A 12,933-nucleotide genomic window follows, 5' to 3' on the forward strand; every position below is an offset into this window, starting at 1 on the left:
CAGTACACACTGGTCACCATCTATATATTTTCATTGGTGAGGTGTCTATTAAGGCCTTTGGCCTGTTTTTTAATCAGGTTGTTTTCTTATTGTTGAGTTTTAAGAGTGCTTTGTATTATTTTGGATAATGGTCTGTATCAGACATGTGTTTTGCAAATACTTTCTCCTAATCTGTGGCTCGTCTTTTCATTCTCTTGACATTGTCTTTCGCAGAGCAGACGTTTTTAATTTTAACGAGGTCCAACCTATCAATAATTTCTTCCATGGATAGTGCCTATGGGGTTGTATTTGTAAAATCATTGCTGAACCCAAGGTCATCTAGCTATGTTGTCTTCTAGGAGTTTTGTAGAAGTTAATGCATTTTACATTTAGGTCTGTGACCCATTTTGAGTGAATTTTTGTGAAGGGTCCAAGGTCTGTGTGTAGGTTCATTTTTTTTGCATGTGGATGACTAGTTGTTTGAGGGCATTTTTCATGTGCTTATTTGCTGTTAGTTTTTGTTAAGTGTGTTCACATCTTTTGAATGTTCTCTTTTTTTATTTTGGGTCACTTGTGTTACCGACTTAGAAGGTTTTTTTTGTTGTTTGTTTTTTTATACGTATTCTGAATACTAGTGTTTTGTCAGATATGTTTTTTGAATATTTTTACTTATTCTGTGGCTTACCTATTTTCCTTATAGTGTCTTTTGATGAACAGAGGATTTTTATTGGTTATGAATATTCATGAAGTTCAAAGCTGATCGTCATCACTTGTGCCCAAGATGTGAATGCCAGATTCATATGGGCAGTATGCACATTACCACAAATTGCGTTTGTACCTTGTGTCCCCCACCCAATTATCCTCAACCTCCCCCCACCCCCCACTTTGTATCCCAAGGTATGTTCTCTCCATCTGCAAGTCCATCACACCACTGTAGTCTGTCTTTCCTTCCTTCTTTCTCTGTAACCTCCCACTTACGAGTGAGTACATGTGGTATTTATCCCTCTGTGCTTTGCTTATTTCACTCAACATAGGTTTTCTCCAGGCTGATCCATGTTGTTGCAAATGGTAGAATTTCATTCTTTTTCATGGCAGAGTAGTATTCCATGGTGTATATATTCCACAGTTTCCTTATCCAGTAATCCATTGATGGACATTTAGGTTGGCTTTATGTCTTGGCTATTGTAAACAGAGCTGTGATGAACATGGGAGTGTAGGTATCCCTTCAACATGATGATTTCCATTCCTGTGGATATGTACCCAGAAGTGGGATTGCTGGATCATATGGAAGATCTGTCTGTAGTTGTTTGAGAAACCTCCATACTGTTTTCCATAGTGGTTGTATAAATTCACAGTCCCACCAACAGTGCAGGCACGTTCCTTTCTCTCCACACCCTCGCTAACATTTGTTATTCACTGTCTTTTTGATTGTAACCAGTCTAACTAGGGTGAGGTGGTATCACAATGTAGTTTTAATTTGCATTTCCCTGATGACTAGTGATGTTGAGTATTTTTTCGTGTACCTGTTGGCCATTTGTAAGTCTTCCTTTGAAAAATGTCCATTCAGCTCCTTTGCCCATATTTTAATTTGGTTTTTTTTTTTTTTATTGTGTAATTGCTTGAGTTCCTTGTATATTATGGATATTAATCCTTTGTTGGATGTATACTTAGCAAAAATTCTCTCCCACTCTGTAGGTTGTTGTTTCACTCTGTTTATTGTTTCCTTTGCTGTGCAGAAGGTTTTTAGTTTGATATAGTCCCATTTGTGTATCTTTTCTTTTGTTGCTTGTGTTTTCGGGCTCATGTTCATAAAATCCATGCCCAGACCTAGTTCCTGAAGTGTTTCACTTTATTTTCCTTTAGTAATTTTACAGTTTCAGGTCTTATACTTAAGTCTTTAATCTATTTTGAGTTGATTTTAGTATATGGTGAGAGGTGCATATTTAGTTTCATTCTTCTGCATATGGCTTTCCAATTTTGCCAGTGCCAGTTGTTGAAGAGGCAGTCTTTTCCCCAATGTAGGTTTTTAGTGCCTTTGTCCAATATCAGATGGCTATAAGACTGAGGGATGATTTCTGTGTTCTCAATTCTGCTCCACTGGTCTGAGTGTCTATTTTTATGCTAGTACCATGGTGTTTTGGTTACAATAGCTTTGTAGTATAATTTGGAATCAGGTAATGTTATGCCTCTGGCTTTATTTTTTTTGCTCAGGATTGCTTTGGCTATTCGGGGTCTTTTGTTGTTCCATATGAAAGGTAAGATTGTTTCTGTGAAGAATGTCATTGATATTTTGATGAGGATTGTATTGAATCTGTAGATTGCTTTGGGTAGTATAGACATTTTCACAGTGTTAATTCTTCCAATCCAAGAGAATGGAATATCTTTCCATCTCTTTGTGTCGTCTTTAATTTCTTTCAGAAGTGGTTTGTAGTTCTCATTGTAGAGATCTTTCACCTCCTTTGTTAAATTGATTCCTAGGTATTTTATTTTATTTGTAACAATTTCTCTCTTAGTTCATTATTTGAGTATATAAATGTACCTGATTTGGGGGCATTTATTTTGTATCCTGCAACATTACTGAAGTTGTTAATCAGATCTAGGAGTTTTTTGATAGAGTCTTAGGTTTTTCTGTATGTAGTATTATGCAAATAGATACAGTTTAACTTCATCTATTCCAATCTGGATTCCCTTTATTTCTTCTCTTGCCTGATTACTCTGGCTAGTACCTCCAGTACTATGTTAAATAGAAGTGGTGAGAGTGGGTATCCTTGTCTTGTTTCTGTTCTTAAGGGAAAGGCCCTCAGTTTTTCCTAATTCAGAATGATACTGGCAGTGGGCTTGTCATAAATGGCTTTTATTGTGTTGAAATACTTTCCTTTTATACCTAATTTGTTTAGAGTCTTTATCATGAAGGGATGTTGAATTTTGTCAAATGCTATTTCAGCATCTATTGAGAAAATCATATGTTCTTTGTCCTTAAATTTGTTGATGTGATGTATCACATTTATTGATTTTTCATATGTTGTACCATCCTTGCATCCCTGGGATGAGTCCCACTTGAACATGGTGTGTAATTTTTTTAATGTGTTGCTGTATTCTGATTGTTAATATTTTGTTGAGGATTTTTGCATCTATGTTCATCAAGGGTATTGGCCTGTAATTTTCTTTTTTTATGTGTTTATCTGGTTTTGGCCTCATAGAATGAGTTTGGGAGAATTGCTTCTGTTTCAACTTTTTGGAATTGCTTGAGGAAAATTGGTATTAACTCCTCTTTAAAAGTTTTATAGAATTCAGCTATAAAACCATCCAGACCTGGGCTTTTCTTTGTTGGATGATTGCTGATTACTGCTTCAATCTCACTGTTTGTTGTTGTTCTGTTCAGCTTTTCTATCTCTTCTTGGTTCAGTCTGGATAGTTTGTATGTGTCTAGAAACTTAACCATATCTTCCAGATTTTCATATTTGTTGTCATCCGTTTGTTTAAAATCGTCTCTAATGATTCTTCATATTTCTGTGGTATCCATTATAATGTATTCCAATTTATTTCTGATTTTTATTTGTCTTCTCTCTTTTTTGTTAACTTAGGTAATGGTTTGCCTATTTTATTTATCTTCTTGAAAAAGCAACTTTTTGTTTTGTTGATCTTTTCCCTTGTTTTTTGGGTCTCTATTTCATTTAGTTTTGCTCTGATCTTAATTATTTCTTTCCATCGACTACATTTAGGTTTGGATTGTTGTTTTTCAAGTTCTTTGAAGTGTAGTGTTAGGGCATTTATTTGTAGTCTGTCTGTTCTTTTGATGTAAGCATTTATTGCAATAAATTTGTCTGTTAGTACTCCTTTTGCATTATCCCACGGGTTTTGGTATAATGTATGTTTATTTTCATTAGTTTCAAGATATTTTTTGATTTCCTGTTTAATTTCTTCTTGGACCCATAGGTCATTCAGAAGCCTATTGTTTAGTTTCCATGTATTTGTGTAGTTTCCAGAGTTTTGCTTATTGTTAATTTCCATTTGTAGTCCATTGTGTTCTGAGAAGATACTTGGAATGATTTTAGTTTTTAAAAATGTGCTAAGACTAGATTTGTGACCTAATATGTGGTCTGTGTTGGAGAGTGTTCCATGAGCTGATGAGAAGAAAGTATATGCTTTAGTTGTTGAGTGAAATGTTCTGCATATATCTGCTAGGTCCAGTTGGTCTAAGGTGTAGATGAAATCCTGTGTCTCTTTGTTGACTTGTTGCCTGGAAGATCTGTCTCATACTGAGGGGTGTTCAGATCATCCACTATTAACGTATTAGGGCCTATTTCTTTCTTTAGGTCTAAGAGTGTTTGGTTTATATGTCTGGGTGCTCCAGTATTGGGTACATATATATGTATGACTGTTATGTCTTCTACCTGGATAGATCTTTTATCATTATATAGTGGTCTTGTCTCTTTTTATGATTTTTGGTTTAAAGTCAATTTTGTCTGCTATAAGTATAGCTACTCCTGCTCATTTTTGGTTTCCATTTGCATGGTATATCTTTTTCCATCCCTTCACTTTTAGTCTGTGTGTGTCTCTACAGGTGAGGTGGGTCTCTTGACGACAGCAAATGCTTGGGTCTAGCTTTTTAATCCAGTCAGTCTGTGTCTTCTGAATGGGGAGTTCAATCCATTCACATTTAGGGTAGTTATTGACAAGTATTGTTTAATTCCTGTCATTTAATTGCTTTTTGTTTAGATGATTTAAATATCTTTTGATCATTACTTCCCCTTTTATTTCTCTTCTTCAATGTCAGTCGGAAACCTAAATTTAGTGGCATGATTTAGCTTCTTTTTCTTTCTCGCTGGCATTTTTGTTTTAATGGTGGGTTTTGCTCTTTCTTGTGTATTTGTGATAGTGGTCATTGTTATTCAGATTGCAGATGAAGGACTCCCTTGAGAATTTCTTGCAGGGCTGGTCCGTGTGGTGGTGAACTCCCACAACTTTTTGTTTGTGTGAGAAATACACTATTTCTCCCTCATTTCTGAAGGAGAGACTTGCTGGGTAAAGATTTCTTGGCTGGTAATTTTTTTCTTTTAGTATTTTGAATATATCATTCCACTTTCTCCTGGCTGTATGGTTTTGGATGAGAAGTCTGCTGTTAGTCTAATGGAGGTTCCCCTATTAGTGACTTGGTGCTTTTCTCTTGCTGCTTTTAGAATTCTCTCTTTGGTTTTTTTTTTTTTTTTTGCATATTTAACTATAATGTGTCTTGGGGAAGATCTTTTTGGATTGAATCTGTTTGGGGACCTTTGAGCTTCCTGGATCTGAAGGTCTGTATCTCACCACACACCTGAGAAGTTTTCTGTTGCTATTTCCTTGAATAGGTTTTCAATATCTTTTACTTTCTCCTCCCCTTCTGGAATATCTACAGTTCGGATGTTAGAGTGCTTGAGGCTTAGATTTTCCTCATTATTTTAAATTTTTTTCCTTTTTTTTTTTGTCTGCTTGGATTATTTCAAAGAGACTATCTTCAAGATCTGAAATTCTTTCTTCTGCTTTCTCTATCCTGCTGCCCAAGCTCTCTGTTATGATTTTATTTCATTTAGTGAGTCTTTATTTCTCAGAGTTCTGCTACACTCTTCTTTAAGGTATTAATGTCTTTGTAAATTTCCTCCTTCATATTCTGGATATTTTTTCTTGTTTCATTGTGTTCTCTAATTGAGTCTTCTTTTATTTCCACGAGTTTTCTTAAGATCATTGCTCGGAATTCTTTTTCAGACATTTCAAGGATTCCCTGTTCCACGGAGTCTCAAATTTTAGCATTGGTGTAATCTTTCTGTGGTGTCATATGTTCTTGTTTTTTTTTGTAGTTCTAGTGTTTTTTCGTTGACGTTTGGTCATTTGGTAGAGGGTTTGCTTCTCCTGTTACACTGAGGTTGGCTATGAGGATAAATATTTCTTCCATTATTTGCAGACTTTACTGGTGACTCTTCTTATATCAGTGTAGTTGAGTGAGCAGTAGGTTACCTGTGGAGTGGCCCTGGCTGCTACTGTGGTGGTGAATTGTCTTTGCTTGACAGTAGGTGTGGTAGTGGCTATATTATACCACCTTGGGTCCTGTTCCAGAATCTGTGGCCATAGAATGAGCCCCCAGTGGGTCTCCTTGGATCATCTCGACAAGGCAGACTGCAGGTCCTGGCGCTTCCCTCTGGGTCCAAGGGAGGAGGGATTGCCCATGCTGCGCAGGTCTCCTTGGTTCACCTCCGTGGGGTGGGCTGCAGGTCCTGGCACTTCCCGGCGCTTCCCTCTGGGTTCAAGTGAGCAGAGGATTTTAATTGCAGTGAGATCTAATTTATCCTTTTTTTTGTTTGTTGATTTCTATAACTTAAAAAACCTTTACCTATCTGTAAGTTATTTAGATTTTCTTTTATATTTTTCTCTAAAAACTTTATGCTTTTAGTTTTATGTTTAGGTATGCCACCCATCTCAAATGAATTTTTGTGTATGGTGTGAGATGTGGGCTGTCACCCCCCCCCCCCCCCCATTATGGATATACAGGGTTGCAGCAGTACTATTTGTGAAATGGATTTTCCTTTCCTCATTGGGTCACTTTGGGGTTTTTGTCAAAAGTCAAATGACTGTTTTAAGTGCAGGTCTGTTTCTGAGCTCTCTTCTGTTGTATTGACCTATTTTTCAATCCTTACATCAGTACTACACTGTTTTTACAGTTTTGAGTTTTGAAGTCAGGTAGTGTGACTTACACTACTTGTACGTTATCCAGTTTTTTTTCTATTTGGAGGCTTGCTTTGGGTATTCTAAGTCACTTGCATTTCAATTTGATTGTCAATTCCCCCCGCCCCCGAAATCTGGGAATTTGGGATCGTATTGAATTTGTAGCTCAATTTGTGGAGTATTGGCATCTTAATATTGTCTTTTTCAATCTGTGAACATAGTGTCATAGTATATGAGTATCTGTCCGTTTACTTAGGCCTTCTTTGGTTTCTCACCAGTTCTTTGTTGTTGTAGCAGTCTTCTACATCTTTTGTTAAATGTGTGTGTTTGTATTTGGGTTTTTGGCACTGCAGTGAATAGAATTTTTAAACTTTTTTTTCCAATTTTGCCCTGCTGGTATATGAAAATACAATTGATTTTCACATGTTAACTTTGGTTGATTTATTAAAAATCTATCACAGACTGTTTTATAAAAATATCCAATGCCCTTTTTTCCTAGGTCATGCCTTTATCACCTCATCCCTGAACAACACTTAGAGTAGCTTCCCAATTGGTCTCACTGCTCTGGTATCTGTACCACTTTGTGTCTCTTCCTAGCTCAGAACCCTTCAGTGATTCTCCAGTTTTTGTAGCTTAAAGTTCAACAGATTTAGTATGGCATTTATTACTTTCCACAGTCTTGTCTCTCCTCCATTCCAGCCTTATTTCCTTCTACTCTTGTGCACCTGGTTTTCTACTCCTAAGCCTTTGTTGGCATGGTGATTCTGCTCAGATTCTTTCCTCATTTACTCTCCCATCTAACTTCCTATTAACCCCAGAAGATATGCTGTATCCATTAGCACTCACTCCCCATTCCTCCTGGCACTGACAATCACTACTGTGCTTTCTGTTTCTATAGATTTGCCTATTCTGGACATTTCATATATGTAAATAGAATTATACAATATGTGGTCTTTCATGACTGGCTTCTTTCACTTAGCATAATGTTTTCAAGGTTCATCTATTATGTAGCATGTATCAGTACTTCATTCTTTTTTTTGGTTGAGTAATATTGCATTGTATTGCTGTACCACAATTTATCTGTTAAATGATGGACATTTGGGTTATTTCCACTTTTTGGCTATTAATACTGCTATGGACATATGTACACAAGTTTTTGTATTGTTGTATATATGTACCAAGGAGTAGAATCCTATGCCACTTGTGAATTTGCTTATTTCTTGCTGTTGTCTTTTTATATTCTTTGGCTTGAGAGTTAGGCATTATACTGCATTCCCACATAATAGTCAGTATACAAGCTGACTCTTAAAATGGCAGTAATAGGGAGTCTCTAACTTAAGAAAATGGTTTTCTGAGAGTCATCTGTTATTGGAACTTGGATTATACAAGAGTACTTCAAAGAGTTCATAGAAAGATTTATGTTATCTTTTAATTCTATTTTTCCATGAACTATTTGAAGTACCCTCATATTATAAGTAAGAATACACATGGATCCCAGGTCAATTAGTCAAAATACATTTAGAGATACAGTTGGAATGCTAAGAATGTACCATCTTCCCCCATACATCTAGTTTTTGTTCATTTATGAAATATTTTATTTAAGTTCTGTAACGTTTGGAGAAATTGTCTCACTTTATGATATAACTCATTTTGAGTTACCTTGTTCATTGCCCGTTCTCTTTAGAGTTCTAGTGGTAGTATGTTAGTCCTGGTAAATAAAACTAGGTGAATTGTGTTTCTTATTATGCTAGTTGTCTCAGCAGGCAACACTAATTTCAGCATTAGTTTGTACTATATACTAGTGCTAGTAACTGAGGACCAAAATGATTGCTTATGTAGTAGAGTTGTATTAAAGTAAAATTTTAGGCTTGTGACAAGAAAATGCTTTTACTAGATTCTTTCTTAATATTAGCTGAGTGACATTCCCATAACATCTGCCTAATATTAAGAATAGAAATGAAATTTGTATTTGGTGATTAAACCTTGGATCAGAAAATGGTCTCATCTATAATGGTACGTAAGTGGTTGTTTACTGTAAGGTTTAATTGAGAATGCTGTCATTGTGGGAAGACTACATGATATCTAACTTAATGCTCAAAGAGAATAGCTTTTAAGATGGTTCTAATTGTTTATGTCAGTCTAGTCACTAAATTTTAAATTTTTAATTTTAGATACAAAAGTTTTGCAATACTATTTCAATCTGGGATTGCAGGTAAGAGTCATGTTAAAATTGCTTTGATAAGGTCTATGTTCAAAATATAAGCACCTATATCAGCTAGCTGCCAAAACAAACAAAAACAATATATAAGGTGTTTTGATAATCAGACTCTTGAACTTCAAAAATCAAGAACACTGTGAGGAGCCTAAATATTTTACTTCTTTCTAACACATCTCTGAAGATGATATTGGTTGGTTTTCTACTTTAGCCTCCCAGTGCTTCAGTTTCTTTTATTACATTAGTACCCCCCTTATCTGGGGTTTCGCTTTCCACAATTTGTTACCCATGAGCAACCACAGTCCTAAAATATTACAGTATTTTGTGAGAGACCACGTTTACATAACTTTTATTACAGTGTATTGTTATAATTGTTCTATTTTATTATTAGTTATTGTTAATCTCTTACTGTGCCTAGTTTATAAATTAAACTTTATCATAGGTATGTATGTATAGGAAAAAAATACAGTATATGTATGGTACTATATGTGTGGTTTCAGGCATTCACTGGGGATTTTGGAACATATCCCCTGCAGATAAGGGGGGACTACTGTATAAAGTAGTTGTTAAATTGAGGAGAGTGGGGACTGGCTTTAAGCAGCACAACTTCAGCATATATTAAATTAGCCTTCATATTTAACATTATATACCAGTGTTTCACTGTGTTTTTCTGTCTCTAAATGGATTATTTATCCTGATTATTTAAAATATTTTTATGGCTGTTTCTGCATTATATGTAAAAAAGTAATCAGACGAATTCAGAGACATTTAAAGAACTGTATTATTTTTAAAGCACTCATGTGTTCATATTTACCATATGCCAGTTTTCATCACTCCCCTGAATTGTAGAGGTGGGTATTGATAAATCACTGAAAGTTGTCTTTGATTTGAGGTGAGAGCTCTTTTACTCTTTCAGGAATTACTTCCCCCCTGAAATACACTTGACTTCTGATATAACAGGATGGCATATTTACTGAAAAGGAATGACACACCCAAAGATTTAGGAGATGATAATAAACTATATAGTCTCCTGGATAATGTTCAGAGTAGTTCATATTCCCTGACACTGATTTCCCTAAAACTTTAGATGTATCATTGCTAGAAAACTGTCTTCCCCAAACAGTACACATCTATAAATTAAGAATAGTGGGGTGCGTTTTTGGTTTTGAGACTAATTTTCCTAAATTCTAAATTCTTGCAGTTTCAAGAATTTGATAAACTACTTGTCCTTTCAGTTATGTTAACTTCTTATAGTCACATGTGGAAACTTTGTAATCCATTCCACAAGATTGAGGCATTTAAAAATATTCTCCTGCCTTTTACATCATGGGAATACCAGGAAACACAGAATAGAAATTTTAATACTTTTTCATATAGAAGTAAAAGCGTTCATTGAAAACACTAAGGTATAAAGAAAACCAAAATCACTTGTATAACCACTGTATGCTTTGATATACTTCCTTACAGCTTTTTTATGTTAATTTTTTACAAAATGTGAATTATGCTGTATACTTTTATAATCTTTTAACAATATGACCATTTTTTTCTTTAAATATTTGACAGCATGATTTGTATTGCCTGTATAATATTCTATTATGGATATATAATAATTCATCTAGTTTCCTATTGTCGAATGCTTAGGTTCAGTATTTTTTGCTTTTAAAAATAATGCTACAAAAAGACATCTTTGTTTACAGGTCTTTGTGTATGTCTCTAATTTCCTTAGAATGCTTTCCTAAAAAAAATTTATATGTCCAAATATGAGATACAGATGCTGCAAGATATCTTAAAGTTCTAATAAAGAACAGACTTTTTAAATGTCACATCTTTTAGATCAAAAAAGTCATTACTACCACACCTAAAAATCATGGCCCAATTATTTTTAGTGAGGAACTGTACTACTTTAAGAATAAGGAACAGTATGGATCTGGCTACCACATCTTGGACACGAGTGGTGACAATCAGCTTTGTGTACCCCTTGAATATTCATAACCAATTAAAAAAAAAAGAATAAGGAACAAACAGTAAAGTGTTTTGATTTTTTTTTTTTTTGGTTGCCCTTTCTTGCTCAAGTGCTATCACCACAGCTACTGGCACTCCATGGTCTGTGTGCCACAGATACAGCAGCAGCTTCACGTAGAGAATTATCCAATCTATACTGAGCCACCTCCTCTGGTAGACCAAACTGTTCCTCACTTGTACAGTGAGGTTGGGAGAGCAGATGGCACACAGGCAGAAGCATCAGCAAATGGTGAGTATGTAATGAGATTGTCGGCAAGAAAGACAGTTGGATTTTATTGTGTGTAACATAATAACAGCCTTCAGATGTCTCATCAGGTTCATGTAATAGACCAGCAGTTTGCAAAGCATGATAGGTGGACCCCAATTCTTTCAAGGGATTTATGAGGCCAGAAGTAGTCACAATAATACTAAGATTTTATTTGCCCCTTTCACCTTGTTACATTTGTGTGGAGAGTGCAGAAATCAGTGTTGGGTAAAACTGCTGGCACCTAAGCACAAATCAAGTCACTGGCACCAAACTGCTAGAAATTAGTGTTGTCTTCACTGCCACACACTTGTGGCACAAAAATGCCAGTTTCACTTTCTTGTTTCATCAAAGGCGTTCTTATTTTTACTTAATCTTTATCCTTGAATAATATTTAATATTCTTTATGACAAAGAGAACTATTCATAAAACACTTCTGCATACTGAATGAAGTATGATGATTATCTTAAGAACTTGTTCTACTGAGGGACGAGCTGAACTAGCTGACTTTTTACATGGAACATTCTTTTTACTTGAAAGAATGATAAACTGCAGTTACAACATAAGGATGGTTGCTCTATGAGTTCACAGTGTAAATGCAGATAGGCATTTGGGAGAGTTCAGAATAGGATCTTTGGACTGCCCTTCTTGGAAAGAATCAAAAGGAGGTAGAAGCAATGGTTTGAACTAACCTAACCAAATCTGTTTCACATTCCAGCACTGCTAACTGGATGGTTGTGATCTCTGCTAAGTAACTTAACCTCCCTAAGCCTAATTTTCCGTAAAATGGGAAATACCTGACTTGCCAGAGTTGTTGTAAGAACTAATCGAGACCTTATGTATAAGTATACTGTGCCTCTGATGCATTTTAGGAATGCTAATTTCATTTCTCTTCCCTTCCCTTTTTGAAGCATATTAATGGTTTTGGAATGTTGTTAGCACTATAGAATCTTATATCCCTAGTGTGCTGGTATGATGTGGCCCATGGTAACAAAAAATAAAGTATCAACCTTTTTCACATTTTTGTGCAATGTCTCTTTTATAGATCAGTTCTTTTATCGAAGCATAATTGATTGTACATAACTGTGAGGTAGAGTTATATATCAATACCTGTGTGCAATATGTGATGCCCAAATTGGAATAATTAGTATATTGAACATTATACAGTGTAATCATTTTTTGTGGTCCTTTATCTATTCTTCACTAATTGCTCTTCCCCCTACCTCTTTCCTACCTCTGGTAACCTCAATTCTGTTTTCCCCTTTTGAAAGTTCAGTGTATTATTGTGCTTGTTGTATGTATCTTTTTTTTTTCTTTATTTTTTTAGCTTCTACTTCTGAGTGAGGACATGTGGTATTTCCCTTTCTGTGCATGGCTTATTTCACTTAATGTAATTTTTTCTACGTTCATCCATGTCCCAAAGGAATAGAGCTATTTTTAGTTGCAGCATGAGGCAGTGGCAGTTTTAATTTCACAGAATGAGCTAGGGATTCTAAGTTAGCCCAAGTAGTGAAAGATTCCTTTTTGTCTAATATGTATAGTCACTATGGCAAGGTCAGAACAGCATTTGTTTCTACTGAAACTGACTTGTGTTACCAAAAGTACTGTAAAATTAAAATACTAGGACCTTAATGACATTCAGGAGATAAGTTTTAGGATGATCTTCAGAACTATACCTTGGAGTATAGACCAGACTATATAGATATCCGAGTTTTTCATTGATAAAGTGGTACAAAATGGTTATTTGGATGATATGTGTTATACTGGAAAACTATTG

General features: G+C 35.3%; 1 protein-coding gene across 1 annotated transcript in view; it reads left to right on the forward strand.

The window, feature by feature from the left end:
* The window catches only part of ALG13 (ALG13 UDP-N-acetylglucosaminyltransferase subunit), an 86,605-nt gene that overhangs the window by 73,027 nt on the left and 645 nt on the right, over positions 1-12,933 (forward strand). The window contains 2 exon segments of the mRNA XM_063083506.1: positions 8,847-8,887; positions 10,964-11,141. Of these exon segments, the coding sequence (XP_062939576.1) occupies positions 8,847-8,887; positions 10,964-11,141 (219 nt within the window).

Source organism: Cynocephalus volans, chromosome X (genome assembly GCF_027409185.1).
Source record: "Cynocephalus volans isolate mCynVol1 chromosome X, mCynVol1.pri, whole genome shotgun sequence".
Classification (NCBI taxonomy): Eukaryota; Metazoa; Chordata; class Mammalia; order Dermoptera; family Cynocephalidae; genus Cynocephalus; species Cynocephalus volans.